Raw genomic sequence first — 17,199 nt, forward strand, 5'->3', positions numbered from 1 at the left:
TGTCCTCCTGCCTGTCTTGCTGTGTTGTTTTCCCAGTGAGATTTTTCTCACCAGTAAATCGCAATACATGGAGTGCAGAGGTTCTCATCAAGGGCAGGGGGTGTTTTTGTTTCGCGATGTGTGGAGACAGTACTGTGTGTCACAGCTGTGTCTGGGGGGCGGGGGTACTACTGGCATCTGGTGGGTAGAGCCCAGAGAGCCTTGTAAACACGCTGTAGTGCACAGGTCGTACCACCACAGAGAAGTAGAGGACCCCCAAATATCAGGGGCATCATGGTTGACAACACTGACGCAGAAATCAGGGTCTTGCCATTCGCGGCCCATCGCAGGGCCCAGCACTTTAAGCAATGGACGTAGGTGCAAACATTGGTTTGCTTTCTGTCTCATTCTTACTAAATATACAACGATAAAAATAACAGTGACTTCCTGCAGCAACTGTACCAACACTGCCAAGTGCATATTCAATACACGTTCTGACTAGCTCTTTTCATTTCACATTTTATAGAAAAGGGGTGTTTAGGAAATTATGTGGCCTGGCTCCCTTAGAGAATACATTCCCAACAAGTTCCATTTATGCCTAGAGTTTGCTGTGGGGTTTAATGAGGATCTGGCTGTTTATTCAGAGCCTGCTGGTGTAGTTGAAATTCAAAGACAGATTCAAATTTATCTTCCCCAGTCTTCCCAAGATAATGACCAATCTTAAATTCAGGCCTTATTTCACCTTCAGAAGGCTACATGTGAGAAGATCTTGCTCTAAGAGCATTCTCGCCACGTGTGCAGAAATCTAGGACATGGTAGCAATGGAGACAGGCTCGTTCATCCCCCAAGGGACGTGGTTCTGCACGAAAGCTTTCCTGGGAATATAGATCAGCGAGCATTCACTTGGGTCGAGAGACCAGCTCAGACCACATATGTCCATCGGTTTTAAACATGAAGAATTCAATGACGGATCCTAATTCAGACAAGTGGCCAACAGCGCCGTTCCTCAGCATGGTTAATTTCAAAATCATTTCTGCTCAGCTGTGCTAGTGACATACGAGTGTCTTATAAACAAAGGATTTACCTCCCTCATCACACTTTGCTGAAGGCTCAGATTAAAATGTGCTTGGATTTCCTGACGGCACGTTTCCTTGGGAAGAAAAACAGCCCAGACTTCAGGGGATACTGTGTAAAGGGGCTCGCGAGTAAAGGACTTGCCACACACCCATGGCACATGGGAGAAGAGTCAGAAGGTCCAAGACCCTGAGCCGGTGGGTACTCAAGAGGACCTGAGGACGCCCTTCCACACACGTGGTCTTCATGACAGTTTGTGCGGTAGGTGGCTCAGTGTGGATTCCAACTTATGAAGAATCCAAGGCACTGAGAAATTGTGCCAACAATCCCATCCACGCTCCACCGAACAGAAGTGCTAGGCTCTTCCAGTACCAAAGTACCGTCTGCCTTTGCAAAATAGGATCTCAATTTGAGGTTGATCTGTTGACAACAACCGACCCACAGCCATGAATGATCAGTGGATTTCATCCTCCTCGGGAACATTTCATCTGCCCCTCAACTCACCGCAAAAAAAAAAAAAAAAAAAAAAAAAAAAAAAAAAAAGAGTGTGGTATCCAAAATGAATCTCTCTGGTTGTGGAGAACAAAATGCAAAGCATTGGGAGGAGGGGGCCTCTTGGGGCTCTGGTCTAAGTCTATAAAGGTTTCTTCCATCTGGGGATCATCTCCTACTTGTACGGTAGCATATATCACATGTGTCACCCTCTTTTGGCTCAGTCGCTACTGGGGAGCAGGGGCGGACTTGGCATGAGTAAATTCTGGACAAAGTAGTATCCAAAGACCACATGCCTGTCTTGTAGTGGTATATAGAGAATGGGGGGGAGGGGGAGGATACCACCACCAACAGCCCTGAGCATCTTCGTCTTATGCAGGCTGCTGTAACAACATACTACAAACTGGGTGACTTAACAGCAGACATTTATCACAGTTCTAGGGGCTGCAAAGTGCAAGAACAGAGCACCTGCAAATCTCGTGTCTGGTGAGAGCCCACTTCCCATCTTCTCACTGTGTCCTCTTGTGGCCAAAGGGGCAAGAGTGTTCTCTGGGTCGCTTTATAAGGGGGCACTCTTCCCATTCGTGAGTATTCTGCCTTCATAACCTAATCACTTCCCAAAGGCACCACCTGCTAATACCATCTCATGGGGGTTAGGGTCAACCCGAATTTTGGTGACAGAAACATTCAAAACATAGCATTCCAACCTTGGGTCCCCCAAATTCATGTCCTTCTTGCATGCACAATATATCCAGTCCTTCCCAACAGCCAAAAAAAAGGTCTCAATTTGTTCTAGCATCAACTCAAAGTTTAAAGTTCCAAGTCTCACCTAAATATCATCTCAATCAACTGGGTGAGACTCGAGGTACCATTCATCCTGAGGCAATCTGTTCTCCAGCTGTGAACCTGTGAGATCATGTCATGTGCTTCTAAAATATGTGGTGAGAAGGCACAGGATAGACATTCCCATTCCAAAAGGGAGAAACAGGAAAGCAAAAAGAGGTAACATGTTCAGAGCAAGTCTGAAACCCAAGGGCGCAAATGCCATTAGACCTTAAGGCTTGAGGATAATCCTCTTTGGCTTGATGTCCCGTCCTGCAGGCCCGTGGTGGCAGGGTCCGGGTTCTGAAGCTTTGCTGCGCAGGGGTGGGGCCCCACCTCTGAGTGTCCTGCCACAAGTTCCCCAGAACTTGCCTCTTGTCTGGGGTCTCCACAGTGGCCCTACTGCTGTGGCTCCGAGCGGGGAAGGACTGTCCAGGGAGAAGTGAGTGTGTCTACGTTGCCCTTATACTCTGGGCTTCTCAGGAGAGGAGCAGCCCTGAGGATCTGTGCAGTGCCTCAGGGTCATACTTCCATTGTCTTGGACAATAGTCCTCGCTTCTCTTTAGATAGCTGACAGCATTCCCCTTAAGGTGTCCGTTTGGCCACACCTTCCAGTTCTGTTCTAAAGACGCTGTTACTCTTTTCAATAAGGACAGGCGGAGAATGGTCCAAATCTTTAAGCTCTACCTCACTTTTGATAATCAAGTCCATCTTTAAGTCATTTTCTCTCTTCTTGCATTTCACATAAACAGTCAAGAGAAACTAGGCAGCTCCTTCAACACTCTGCTTAGAATGAGGCCTCATCAAATACCCATTTTTACTCTGACAAGTTGTACCTTCCAGAAAGTACCAGGAGCCTTCATTGATACCTCATAGCAGGGAGGGCCTTTCCTCCAGTGTCCAAGACCTTGTCCTCGTTTCTGAGACCTCATGAGAATGGCGTTACTGTCCATAGTCCTACCACCATTCTGCTCACAGGCCCTTAGGGAGTCACTGAGAAGATGGCGGCTCTGTCTCCAGCTCGCCTCTTTCTTGTCCGAGTCCTCTTCAGAAGCATCTCTAAAGGTCCACTCACAGCGATGTGGGCTCTTTGTAGCACGTACATCTACGTTCTTCCAGCCTCTGTCCATTACCCAGTTCCACAGCGTCCCCACTTCCCAGTACCCGTTTCCCGTCTTCATGCATTTGGGATGCTAGAGAAAACTACCACAGCCTCGTGGCTTCTACACAACAGAAACTGCTTTCTCCCATTTCTGGAGGCGGGGACGTCTGAGGTCACCGTGCCGGCAGATTCAGTGCCTACTGAGAGTTGCTTCTCGCTGTGTCCTCACAAGGCGGAAAGGCAGAGCTAGCTGTCTGGGGTCTGTTTTATCAGGGCACTGATCCCATTTATGAGGGCTCTACCTTCATGACCTCTTCACCTCCCAAAGGTCCACCTCCTGATCCTGTCCCGTCAGGGATTGCGAATTCCCGTGGGGGGCTGCAGACATTCAGATCATAGCACTGAGTTACATCACTGTGCACGCGAGATTCAGAACACTATGGAAATCCAATCCCGAAGAAAGGGAATCTTTGCACCACAGAATTGGTCAACACAGGTTCGTAGAAAACACTCAACTATCGTTGCAGATATCAAATGAAAGAATCATCTTTCGTGCAACGAGAAGCAAAGTTAATTAATATAATTTAAGTAGGAGTCCTCACAGAAACGCACATTTATAAAAGAAAACCCGTGGTGAAGAGGGGTAACATGCCCCAAAAGATGGCAAAACGAGGTAGTAATTCATTTCCTGAGATACTGTACGTGTAGGTTAGCACACTGTTTGTGAACACGGAGGCTAAGTAACACACAGGGAGAGCACTAAATGTGCAAGAAAGGGTAAATCTTCCTGCTCAGAAAGAAAGCTGTGACACTTCCCATTTCACGACTGACTCATACAGGCATGCTGACCAGAAACGTGTGTGGCTTAGTATCAGATATGTTGACTATTTACTGAATACTGGCTGTAGTCAACATGCACACAGGGCTTTCCTGCTGAAACACACTTTTACTTGCTTTATTCCATTGTTCTCCATGGTAACAGAGATTGACTTACTATGTCCATTTCACAGTTGGAAAAACTGAGGCTCAAACATAATTAGCCCCGGGGGACACTGTCAGGAAATGGCAGACCTAGATATGAATGTTGAGAGATGTGCATAAATATGATTACTGTAAGAGAGCACACACACACACACACACACACACCCCACACTCACACACACACAAATGAATTGACATACATACACGCATGCACACACATGCTTTAACATACATAGACACCCTGTTTGTAATTAAAGGTGGCAGTCACCTGGTAGATAATAAAGAGCCCAGCGTTTAAAAAAACAATAAAAACACTAGTTTGAAAGGGAGTAAACAAGTTAATGATAAAATGGGTATAAAATGCAACATGGTGGTTGAAATCCCTAGTATTTAGTGCTCCCAGATTCCTTCTCTAGCTACCAGTTGATACCTGACATCCTCTACCTCTGGTTTTGGCCTCAGTCTCTCTGTCTCTGTCTGTCTTTATCACCTCCAGAATTTTCAAATACTGGGAAGTAAACCCAAGGCTGTGTGTTCAGAGCCAGGTATGCAAAGTTCCCAGGAGACTCAAGTGTGCACTGTGGGGATGCTTCCCCTCTTGGCTTTGGGAGGCTTCCCGTCTCCCCGTGAGGGAGGGAAGTGGAAGGGCTGGCAGGCGGCTTCCTCCTCTCCCTCAGCACTGCACTAGGTGGTCAGAATGGCCATCCTGCCGCATGAAGACAGGGCATTGCACCACTGGACTCTTTGTTACTCAGAGCACAGAAGCAGATGATGTCCCCACCCAGGAGGGAGTTTGCTTTCTTTCCCCTCCATGCCTTTTCTTCTTCCCTCTGCTAGTCTCCACCAGTCTTAACTGTTGAACTAAACGCTCCTTTTGAGTATTCCAGGCATGGATTTCAGACATTTTATAGCCACTGTCTGCCGTCAAGGAACTATCCATCCTTCCTATTTTTAGTTCTGAAAAAGGTTAGAGCATTCTGCTAAATATTTAAAATGCTTCTTGTATAACCTAGGATAAATGTTAATTATTCAATTATTCTCCTTACAAGATATTACACATTTGTGTCAACTATTTCTCTTCTGTTCAATGAACTCAAGTAATTATACCAATTCACTGAATAGTTATTATCCAAAACAAAGGAAATTGAAAAAAAATCATGTTTACTTACTGCAATAGTTTGCTATTGCTGCTGTAACACATTACTAGAAACTTAGAGGCTTTAAAGTAACAAACGCGTACCTTTTACCATGCAGTGTAGCAACCAGAACCTCTCGGGAAGCTAAAACCAGGGTGTTGGGAGGGCTACCTTCCGTCTGGGAGGCTGGAGGGGAGAATGTTTCCTGCGCGTTCAGATAGTGGCAGGAGTCACTTCTACTGGCTGCAGGACCCCTTTGTTTTGCTGGCTGTCAGGGGATGGCCCACAGCACCTACTACCTCTGTGATATTCTAGCATGACTGTTCAGAATGAGCAATGGTGCCTGGCATCCAGGGAAGATCTCTGCTTTTAAGGACTTAGGAATTAGGTTGGAACCACCAGATAATCCAGGGTCATCTCCCCATTTCAAGATCTTTACCTCAATTATATGTACAAAATCCTTTTTGCCATGGGAGGTGACATATCCACAGGTGCTGGAGATTAGGGTGTGGGCATCTTTGGAGACCACCACTCAGCCAGTCACATTGCCACATGAAAGGAATTGAGAGGGGGATGATTTCATCCAGCATGTGATGTCATCAAGCAAAACGTTGGACATCTGGACCGTAGTCCCAGCTGGGCCACTGACCAGCTCACTTATTCTGTTAAGTACATTCAACATGTAGGATCCAGATGCTTTGTTCTTTTTTTTTTTTTTTTTTAAATAGGTTCCACACCCCGTGTGGATCCCGATGTGGGGCCTGAACTCAACAACCCTGACATCAAGACCCGAGCCATGATCAAGAATTGGATGCTCCCGGCTCCTGGGTGGCTCAGTGGCTTAGGTGTCTGCCTTTGGCTCAGGTCCTCATCTCAGGGTCCTGGGATCGAGCCCCACATCGGGCTCTCTACTCAGCTGGGAGCCTGCTTCTCCCTCTCTCTGCTCCTGCTCTGTCTCTCTCAAATAAAAAACCAAAATCTTAAAAAAAAAAAAAAAAAAAAGAGTCGGATGCTCAACTGACCAAGTCACCGACACGCCCCTTCTTTTGTTTTGTTCTCAATGAAGCCGTTGTCACAGATCCACCTCCGTTCATTTCTGTATCCATTCCCATTCACTGGCTGATGCCATATTGATGGCGCAGGGACTATCACAGTGGACAAATCAGAGCAACCCCTGCCCGCCTGGAGCTTACACTCTCGTGAAGGAAGACGGACAATAAACACTAAATGGGTAAAGCAGCAAACTACGTAGTATGTGAACAGTCATGGGTAAGTTAGGAGGGGTTACGGGAAACCCCAGGGGCTCTGCTACTGTCAAGATGGAAGCCAAGGATGGATGCAATGAGCAGGTAACAACTGGATCGAATGCTTCCTGCTTTCTGACACAGTGACCGCAGTCCTACTGCCCGCCAGCCAGAAGAGGCCTTCCAGCACACGGACAGCCCCCCGTATCTCTGCTGACATTGGCAGGTGGTGACAACTCAGGCATGGACTGACCAACTCCTCCCTTTATAGTTTGCAAGTCTCCACGAGATTATAGAAAAATGTCTTTTTCTAAGATGGAAACACTATTAATTTATAAGTGCAAGACGGCATAGTCAGCACACCAAGGAAAAATATTCTAATCTATTAAGTCACAAAGTAATTTTACTTGTCAGTTCAACATTTCATTAGGTATTTCAAATTATATCATTCACACAGTAAAACTCCAACAGTTAGACTCGACAGTAAAAATCAATGCGTTTATCAAGTAATTCAGGCAGAACTTTCACCAGTTACCCTCAATCCATCGCCCACTGCTGTGTCCAAACACACATTCTCTGTATTATCTGAAGCTGGCCGTGATTCCCACCAAAGGGAAAACAGAGAAAAAACTGCCCAGCTTTTGTAAGAAAAACGCGCTCTTTCCAATTTACAAAGATTTGATGTATTAGCTTAGCAAGCACACTGTTATTTGCAACTCTAGCCAAAGTATTTCCCAGAGATAATAAATTCGCAACTGAGCAACCTTCAAATGTGTCTGGACAGAAATGCATGAAAACAAAATGAGAGGAAGAAATGGAACATTCGATTGGAAAGTCAACAGACCTAGGGTCCAGAATGCGTTGCCACAGGCAGTCGCTATGACCTCGAACACGTCACGTAAAAGCTCTCCACCCGTTTCTTCTCTTTAAAAGCAGGAAAGAGTACAAAGGCAGTAATCACACCGGTCCTACCTGATGTACAGAAGGCCTGCGGAGGACTGAATAAGACAGCACGTGTACGAAGCCTGACGTGAACTGGGAGATACCAGCTATGTCATTCAAGGCACTTAGTGCTGCTACCCAGCCACACGGGCAGCCTGCCTCCCAGGTGCACGGGGACGTGCTGACAATCATGGGAAAAACATAGAACCACTACGGGAGGTCTTGGGAGCCTCCGAGGTGGCCTCTAAGAGACACTGGTTAACCCGTTCATCAAACACTTATCGCGCACTCACCCTCTCTCAGGCATGATAGGAAACCCTGGATCTAGAGAACGTGGTCGTGCTCCTTGTCTGGGAGAAGTAATTAAATCAGGCCTTGCTGAATTGCTCTAACACGAGAGGAGGCTGTGTTACCTTGATGAGGTCCTCCCTGGAGGGAAAAGTGGAGACCAGGTAATTTTCTCTGGTTTTGGTGTTGGTGATGGATACGTGCAGTCGGTTGTGGGCCAGCTCATGAGCGTTGGAAGGGAGAATCAACTCCATTCCGTTTCTGAAGAAGATAAAGTGACCCGCGTTATTCACCTTGAATTATCGAACGCCTTGTAAATATTTTAGAAGGGAGAAAGCTGAGCTGAGCATGCCACAGTTTATACAGAGCGTCCCCAACACTCATGTGCTTTGGGGGAAATGTTCTATATACATGTATATACCTCAATCGGGCCATGAAATCATAGCCAGGTGTTACTGCCCCAAAAGACTGCCTTCGAATTTCTTCGGCGAACTTGTAGGTAAATTCGTTACATTCCTGAAAAAGGAAATGAATAGGTGAACCTATAATTTGTAAAGAAAAAAAAAAATTCCTTGTTTTTCCAGAATCCTGTGGCCATCACCCAACCACCTGGACCCTAGATCTTATCAACACAACCCTTAGCCTTTCCTTTGGTGCCCCTTTCCTTCACAGCTACGTGAATCCCCACCAGACCTGGCCCTCACCCACCATTCTTAGTCCCTAGGCAAGCTATGCATTCTCCCAAGTCCGATCTTTTTTCCCTTTCTTCTCTTTTTAAACCACCTCAAATGGCTTCACCCACATCTGGGAAAACCTTAAAGGCTCAATTCTGATTCTCATTTAGCACAACTGACCTCCTCTCCCATCCCAATTCTGTGGTTTCTGAAACAGTCCGATTACAGCAGTACCGATTACTAATGTCAATACCAATGACCAAGATAGGAGTCGTGATGACTACTGTTTGTCTTTGGACATGAGTCTTGGGCATTGGTCTTGGGCATTGGTAGTCTCTGAGTAGTGAGGAGGGTAGGCGTCTGTGCTGGGATTCACTGACGTAGCTTCTGTTAGTTCATCTTCACATAACCCTGCAAGGTGGGTATAATACCCCACTTGACAAGAAAACTGAGGTTTGGGAAGATTAAACATCTTTCCCAATATCTCATCAAAACTCCTGCAGAGTTAGGATCTGAACCCAGGTCTATGTTTCCTTTATTAATTCATGCATGATGCAACTTATACCGGGTCTTAGGCACTGGGATTCAGGTGGAATGAGATTCAAAGAGCCCCTGCCCTCATGAGACCTAGGACTGTCTCAGTGCGTAGATCCCAGAGCAGTATGAGAGCGGTAAGCAGAATCAAGCTTCCCACCCCCAAGGATGGCTACATTCTAGTCTCTGGATTCTGTGAACGTTTCCTTACATGACAAAAGAGATTCTGCAGATGTGAATAAGTTAAAGATTTTGAGATGGGGAGGTTATCCTGGATGATCTAGGTGAGTCCAATGTAATCACAAGGTCTCTGTAAGTGAAAGAGGGAGGCTGGAGTATCAGAAAGGGAAGATGCTGTGTTTAAGGCTTAAAGATGGAGGGAGGGGCCCTGAGCCCAGGAATGCAGGCTGCCTCCAAAAACCGTAAAACGCCAGGAAACAGATTTTCCTCCAGATCCTCCAGAGGGAGCATTGCCTGCTGCTGATTTGAGTTTGGCCCAGTGAGAACTTTGCAGGATTATGACCTCCAGAAATGTAAGACGATACATGTGTGTCGTTTTAAGCCACCAAGTTTATGGTCATTTACTGTAGCAGAAACAAAAAACTAAGATAGGGGCATCAACCAAGGCTTCCCTCCAACGAGACATCAGGGTGAGACCTAAAATGTGAGTAGGAGCTGGACAGGAGATTGCGGGGGGGGGGGGGGGGGCGTAGATGAGGAAGACTGGCAGAGACAACTGTGAGCACAAGCCAGCAAGGAGCACTGACCTGAAAGTCATCCTCAGTGAGCCATGAGAGAACTAAGTCACCGGGGGTCTTGGGAGGCAGGCCAAGAAATCTGGATCCTGTCCTAAGTCAAAACAGAGCCCTGGGGGTGGGAGGGGAAGGGAGGGGGAGTAAGACAAGCAGATTTGTGTTTGTGAGGTGGTGAATGGACACGGCCCTGCTGTCGGGAATGTGTGCTCCTTCTACTAGGCCAGACTGCCCACTTAACCTACTTTCTTGTATTAACTTTAGTTACACACACACACACACACACACGTGTGTGCCACACACAGACACACACAGACACACACTCCCCTGACCAGACTGGAAACTTATTAAGCAATGGACTTACTCATCTTTGTGTTCCCACTGTATCTAACACCATGCCTTGCAAATTATGGGCTGAGAAGAGGCTTGCAGCACTAAGCTCTTAGGTATGGACGTCTAAATTTGCCTGCCACCTAAAATACACCCGGCATCAGGTGCTCCTCTTAATTATACATGCATAAGCTCAGAACTAGATTAATTACTCACGTATTTGTCACAACACCACAAAGCTCGAGGAACCATCAGCAAGAGCTGAGCTAACATGGATGTGAATAAGTAGAAAACAGTTTGCTAAAAATCTCAAAGCAATCCTACAACTGATGTATTTCAAATGCTAAAAAGAAAAGAAATAAAATAACCTTAAGTCAACTGGCTGGAAATTTATTTTGACAAAGGAGAAATGAGGATGCTTATTTTGACTAAGGAGACACGAGCATGCTCCAGGTAAATACAGAGAATCATTCTGCACCTTCCAGTGTGAGCACCCAGTAAGTCCTGCCCTTTACCAACCCAACAACCCACCCAATTGTACCAACACAACTATATGATACAACAGGGTCTCCGATTTCTGAAAAAAAAGATACAAGAACAGGTAATCTGACTTAAATATGATATCAAGTCTCAAATCCAGAGGAACCATCAGTGTCTGAACATCACAGAATTTTAGTTAAGTGGCTGTATGTTGGCAGAATTTCCAGATCACGTTACTTCTAAATCACACTTAATACGTTTCTAAATCTGAGGATCTGAAACCAGGTCTATTCAATTGCAAAGCTAAGGATTTGCCCCACCTAAAGGAAGGATGGCACTGACAGGAGGAAACAACCCCTCAGGAGTAACCAGCCTCAAGAGTTCTGGAAAGCAGTCTAACCCGTAGGATTCTGCTAGCTTGGGGGGTGTTCACACTTTACGTCTACATTCACTGCTTTCGGGTTCTCACTCTGTGCAACTGTACGGCACTGCATCCCTTCTCTAGTTTTCAATAAAGCAACTGTACAAAGACAGGAAGAAAACATAAGTGGATTCTCATACGACTTGCCTCAAATCCAGTTTCTCTTTCATAAGCAGCTCATCCTAGATGATGAGAACAAGATTCTGGATGTTAAAATTTTGTGGTTTTGACATTTCAAATGTGACTTAAATTTATTCTTGGGCATGGATGTGTTAATTATTATTCAATTATTGTTCAAAGCCATTAGAGTATGTAAGTAATGAATGGGTAGGATATTCTGCACCTATGGGAGACAGTTCTCCCAGTCAGCAAATGCATAAATGCTTTCTAGAAGCAGAAAACATTTTTACAACATAGATTGCATTAGATGTAATACCTAATGAAGGCTTATTTTCATTACTTCTGGATAAGCTGCTTGGAATTCACAATTTTTAACTGTGAGAATGAAAAACAAACAAAATCTCTGTATCATTCTGCTTAATAGAAATTATTGGTCCACATTTTTCTTTATACACCTCCTTGTAAATGGGAGGGAACAAAGCATTATCGGCCATGTGTTCCAGGCCTTGAAAACAGGGCTGGTGTTCTCATGACCAGAAAAAGAAGACATATCCTTTGCTTGAAAGAAACAGAGCTGGAATCTTTAGACTAAATACACACTCAGGAATTTAAAAAAGGCATTTTACTTCCTTGTCTCACTGTCATCCAAAATAATCTTTCCGAAATCCAGAAGACAGATCCGTAAGAATTAAATTTTGAAAGAAAAGTCTTAAGCTTTTCTGTTACCCAGGCAAAGGATTATTTCTCTGCAGTTAACTTAGTAGAGCTAACCTCCCTGCCCGTCGCTCGGTGTTAATTTCCGGACAAGGAACGCAGCCTGGTTACTACTTCATTACCTCTATTTTTTCTGGTGCTGTTAGCAGGATGGTAGCAACCAAGGATCCCGCAGAAGCCCCTGCAAAGGCCTTGACTTCTTTCAGGAGCTTTTTGCCGTGTGTACAAAGTGCAGATGCTGCCCCCAAGTGGTAAATGCCCAGAAAGCCGCATGCTGCAAATGATAAGTTGATGTGCTTCATTCGGGCTGCGACACTAATGATAACAGAAAACAAAAATGCTGTGAAGTTGGTGGCGTTTATTACACGTGGTGTGTTGTCTCCTGCCTCATCGTTCCAAGACTTTGTTTTAATATAACTTCTCTGTGCTAAACACAGTATCGTCAATGAAAGTGTCATTAAATAGGCAAATTTTTCAAGGAAACTTTTTACACTCTCATCTTGGCCCGATACAGTTGTATTAATTTTAAAAAGTTAAATGCCCTCTGTAGTCATCACATAGATTATGCAATCGACTATTTGATTACCCGGCAAGAAACAGATCAACAAATTAAAATTGGCAAGGCATTTAGTCTTTTTTTCTTGATCTTCTTTAAACTTTTTCGGGGACGGCTGCTATGGTGGAAGGTAAAATCGCTGCACACTAGCAAATTCCAAAAAGACATACGTGCTCTTTGCAAGTGCATCACTACATTTCAGGAGAAATCCCTGCCTCCCTTGCCCCACACTTCCATTGCAAGCATCAGTATATGTTATTTTTTAAAACCCCAAAACCAAAAAAAAAGGTGCTTACAATTATTCCATAATGCAATAAGCTATTATTCAACAAGGCAATGTATTTATTTCATTGCCTAGTTTCTCATGATAAACTAAGGTCATGACTGGCAAGGGCAATTGAAGGCTCCAAGAATTGTTATCCGCACCAACTGATTACTTGTGATCAATTTAACGATGGAACCGTGTTCCGGAAGCCTCAGTGGGCCCGATGTGAACACGTGGAGGAAATCGTACAGCCACAACGTTGCTCACCTGGATGCCCCCGGGGTCTCCTCCCCGCCCCCTGCCCCTCCCCCATTCCAGTCCGGGGAGTTCAGGTGAGGCACAGAGCCTGGGCCTCGAGTTTAGGGGCCTAAGACCTTTGTTCTATTCCGGAGGAGGCTCAGCCGAGGCAGCCGAGCCCCGGTTTAGGTTTAATTTCTGCAGACTGGAGTGGAGTGGGGGAGCTCAGCATCCGGGCAGCAGGCATGCGCAGGCCCAGCATCGCCCTGGGGGCCTGGGGGCGGCGGGGCGGGGGTCGCAGCCGCACCAGCCCGGGTGCTGGGGGGGCTGCTCCGACCCGCCCACCCCCGGGAGCGACCGCTACGGCCCAGAGCCCGCCCCGCGCCCGCCCCACGCTCGCCCCACGCTCCGCCCTACCAATGCAGGTCTGAGGCACTTCCATGTTGAACTGCTACCCCGCCCTTCCCTGGGGGCGGGGCCTGGCCGTCACTCAACAAGGCCCCGCCTATCAAGGCTGGCCCACGCTCGTGGAGGGCCTGCCCACGAAGGTCTCGCGGATGGAGTCGGGGCGGGCCTACCCGCGCGGGGCTTCGGCGTCATCATGCTGACGCAGGCCTCCGCTAGGCCCCGCCCATACTATTTAAAGCACTGGACTCAACATGGCGGCGCACATTCGGACGCTTGTCCCGGTTGTCCCCGGGCACGGGTAAGGGACAACAGTTTCGTCTCCGGTCCTGTTGTCTTCGATACGTAGCGATGCGGTTTAGTCCGCCCGCGTGTTTTTGCGCGACCTACGGTCTGGCCCCTCACCCGAGTTTGCTGACCCTGAACGACCCTTATTCGCGGCGCACCGGAAGCGCTTGTCCCTCCTCGCGTCTGTCTCCCGGAAGTGGTTTTTCTCCTTTTACCCCCCCACCCTAGGGGCGGTCCTACCGGCCCGAGGGCGGGGTCCACGTGCTAGCTTGTGGCCAGAGGCCTCGTAGCGTTTCCGGCGTCTATATATGCTTTTTCCCTTGGCGTTATTGGAAAGCTCGGACGTGGCTTTGGGCAGCGTCCGCATCCTCTGGCTCCGTAGGCTTTGTGACCTTGGGCAGGTTGCCTAACCTCTCAGAGCTTCTCAGGTGACTTACCTGCAAAATGGGATGGTAATGTCTGAATGGGTGCTAAATCCTAAAGCTCCTGCCCCATAGCAGGCCTTCAGCAGACGGCCTCTTTCGTTTGGTGGTGCCGGTGTCTCCGGATAGACTTGAGCACCAGCTTTACATGGTGGCCAAGCCCGCTCAAGTACCCTGTCAGCCACCTTCCTGTCTAGTCTTAATCACGCCGTGAGGAATCACAGAGTTCCTGGTTGAAGGTTCTCCAGGGCCCCTTGTTTCAGGACAGATTTACTTTGAAGCTACGGAGGAGAATTCCGAGAAATGTGTGAGCGTCCTGCCTTAGGGAGGTGAGGGGAGTTCCCCAAATAGCCTGTACGCTGGGCTTTTTCTGTCTCTGTCTTTGGGATGCCAGGACCTGGGCTCTGGCCCACAACACTAGCTGTAAGCGAGGGCCCTGGATGTGATGACTAAGGAAGACATTTTGCTCTTCATTGTCATAAATAGTCTTCTTAGACCGTTGATACTGAAGACGCCCTAATGCTTAAGCAAGGCACAGCTACTTGAATTGTTTGCTACCATTAGAATTGGAGTGAAGGGAAGGGGGAGTGTACCTCGAGGAAATAAGGAAGGACAAGCTCGTGGTTCTTGCATCCTCCTACTGTCCTGTAACTCTGTGGAAGATTGTGGTACTCCCATGAGAGCATCCTCCAGAAAACTTATTAGAAAGGAAGAATCCGAGGTCTCCTAGCAGATCTCCTGATGCAGAATCTGCATTTTAGGAGAGACCCAGCTGATGGCCATGCACGTTTAAGTTTGTGAAGGCCCTGGTCTAGCTGGTGGTTTGATTGGACTTACAGTGATGCGGTCACATTGAAAGTTTAGGGACAGACAGAGTCCACAAGGTCAGAAGCTGGGCCAGTGGTAGCACGGCAGCTGTGTCCTGTGTTTGGACACTGCCAGCAGGTGGATTCTGAAGATGAAAAAGTCGTCAGTGGGCAGCCTGGATGAACCCCAGGAGTACAGGAGCCTTTGCTGAAAGGGAAGATCAGATCACCACTATTACCACAACTGCTGGTGAGTGAAATTTTACTACATGTAAGTGTCACAGAAAAAGTGTTCAAAAAGTTCCATAACTTAATTCTTACCATTTTAAATTCTCTCTTAAAAATTAGTCTCTCCTTTTCCCCCCATGTCCCCCTGATCATATTCACATGCAGCTAATTAAAACGTTCAGCTCCCTAAGGTAAGGAAGAATATCTGATTCATTCACATTTGTTTTTGTGATTTAGGGGCCAGCCATAACATTTGGTACATCATCAATAAATATGTTTTGGATCTTGCATTTAAGTAAATTACTCTTGTGGATATACAGTAATTGCCTTTTAAGAACATTTTTTTTTTTTTTTTACTAATTCATTTGCTTGTTTTTGCTTCTCTGTTTTCCTTAGTAATTCAGTTTTGAACTCCTTTATTTAGCCATTTATCAAACATTTATTAAGCATTCATTGTATAATAAACGCTTTGCTGGTACAGGGCTTACAAAGTTGAGAAGAATTCAGTTCTTCCTCATCAGGGATGCAGACTCTAGTGGGCTGGGAGACGGTTGATTGATCATTACAGACGCCTGATGTGCTGTTGCTGAGCCACACAGGTGCTCTGGATGTGAGCAGGGAGCTAGAGAGTAGGAGATCCTTAATGAAGAGAAACACCTGGCGTGAAAACAGAGTGTTTAAACCTAACTCTCCTTTCCCTGTGCCCAGCGTCTTCCCACGAGATTTTATTGTGTATTCCATAAGGAGGTACAGAATAAGGGGTATTTGTCACACCTGTGCCCCAAGGACAGGACTCTCTCTCAACGTTTCTGAGTCTAAATCTCTTCTTCCAGTCTGCTCTGCATGTACTGTTATTTTCCTGTTTTAACACCTTAACACATGCTGATGCCTCTGTGGGGCACACTGTCATTGCCCCTACAACACCCTTGTCCTCCCTCCTTTTCAGGGAGTCCTCACCCCGTCACCTCCTCCTGGAATCTCGGGTGCTGATCCTGATTTCAGGGGACTGTGGCCACGCTCTTGGAGCACCCAGCAGTGCCCTTTTCAGGGGCGGGGGGGGGGGGGCTCATGTAATAACAGTCAATGTTGGCATGCCCTTGTTTTAAAAGCACCATAGAATTCAGAGAAAAGCACATTTGCAGTCATGGAGTAGAACTTCCCAGCTGAACCCAGAGAGAGAGGCCGCGTCCCTTCCCATGGATCCCTCTCTCTAAAGAGGGACAAGCAGTCACCAATGCCACCACGCAGAGGGAGCCAGCCCTCAAAAGCGGCCTAGGGGGAGTCAGGGCTGAGAAACAGAGAAGCAGGGGTGAGGTGTGATGGCATTTCTTGAGCCTGGAGATTCAGCTATGATTGTCCCTGACTGCTCCACTGCACCCACTCTTTTCTGTTTGCTTTCTGAAGGTAGTTAAGAACCGAGTTTTTAAATCTTGCAAGCAATACAGTTCTAAGAGATGTACTTTTTCCACTGCATCTGATCATTTTCTCTCTAGAAATTTGCTAGAAGAACCAGCTACTCAAAGGAACACTAAGTGAATTTTTTTTTTTTTTAAGATTTTAAACTTACTTATTAGAGCTTGTGGGCGCGCGCACACGAGCAGGGGGTAAGGGCAGAGAGAGAGGGAGAAGCAGACTCCCCACTGAGCAGGAGCCTGCTCTGGGGCTCAATCCTGGGATCTCAGGGTCTTGACCTGAGCAGAAGGCAGGCACTTAACGGACTGAGCCACCCAGGTGTCCCTAAGTGAATCTTTTCTAAATGGGAAAATAGTTTTTAAAAAATATACATAAACTGTATGTTTTATATGTATTTTTCTGTTGCATAGGTATATATGCATACATAACTAATGTTTGATAACATCTGAAAACATTTCCAAGTAAACATCCTTAAGTGTAATTTATTTATGGTT

General features: G+C 46.5%; 1 protein-coding gene and 1 long non-coding RNA gene across 5 annotated transcripts in view; one reads left to right on the forward strand and one right to left on the reverse strand.

Annotated features, from left to right (window-relative positions):
* Positions 1-13,685, reverse strand: part of PNPLA4 (patatin like phospholipase domain containing 4) — a 36,374-nt gene extending 22,689 nt beyond the window's left edge. The window contains exons 1-4 of one of the 2 annotated variants that reach the window (XM_057309958.1): positions 13,561-13,685; positions 12,208-12,400; positions 8,482-8,576; positions 8,186-8,321 (exon numbers count right to left, since the gene is read on the reverse strand). In XM_057309958.1, the coding sequence (XP_057165941.1) occupies positions 8,186-8,321; positions 8,482-8,576; positions 12,208-12,387 (411 nt within the window). In that variant the 5' untranslated portion in view covers positions 12,388-12,400; positions 13,561-13,685. The remainder of the gene's footprint in view (positions 1-8,185; positions 8,322-8,481; positions 8,577-12,207; positions 12,401-13,560) is intronic. The other variant, XM_057309960.1, reaches the window with a different exon arrangement.
* LOC130543298 (uncharacterized) overlaps positions 13,681-17,199 on the forward strand; it is a 371,452-nt gene continuing 367,933 nt past the window's right edge. The window contains exons 1-2 of one of the 3 annotated variants that reach the window (XR_008958550.1): positions 13,687-13,849; positions 15,201-15,314. This is a non-coding gene — a long non-coding RNA (uncharacterized LOC130543298). Of the gene's footprint in view, positions 15,315-17,199 lie in introns of all 3 variants that reach the window. The other 2 variants (XR_008958548.1, XR_008958544.1) reach the window with 2 other exon arrangements.

This window comes from Ursus arctos, chromosome X, assembly GCF_023065955.2.
Source record: "Ursus arctos isolate Adak ecotype North America chromosome X, UrsArc2.0, whole genome shotgun sequence".
Taxonomy (NCBI): domain Eukaryota; kingdom Metazoa; phylum Chordata; class Mammalia; order Carnivora; family Ursidae; genus Ursus; species Ursus arctos.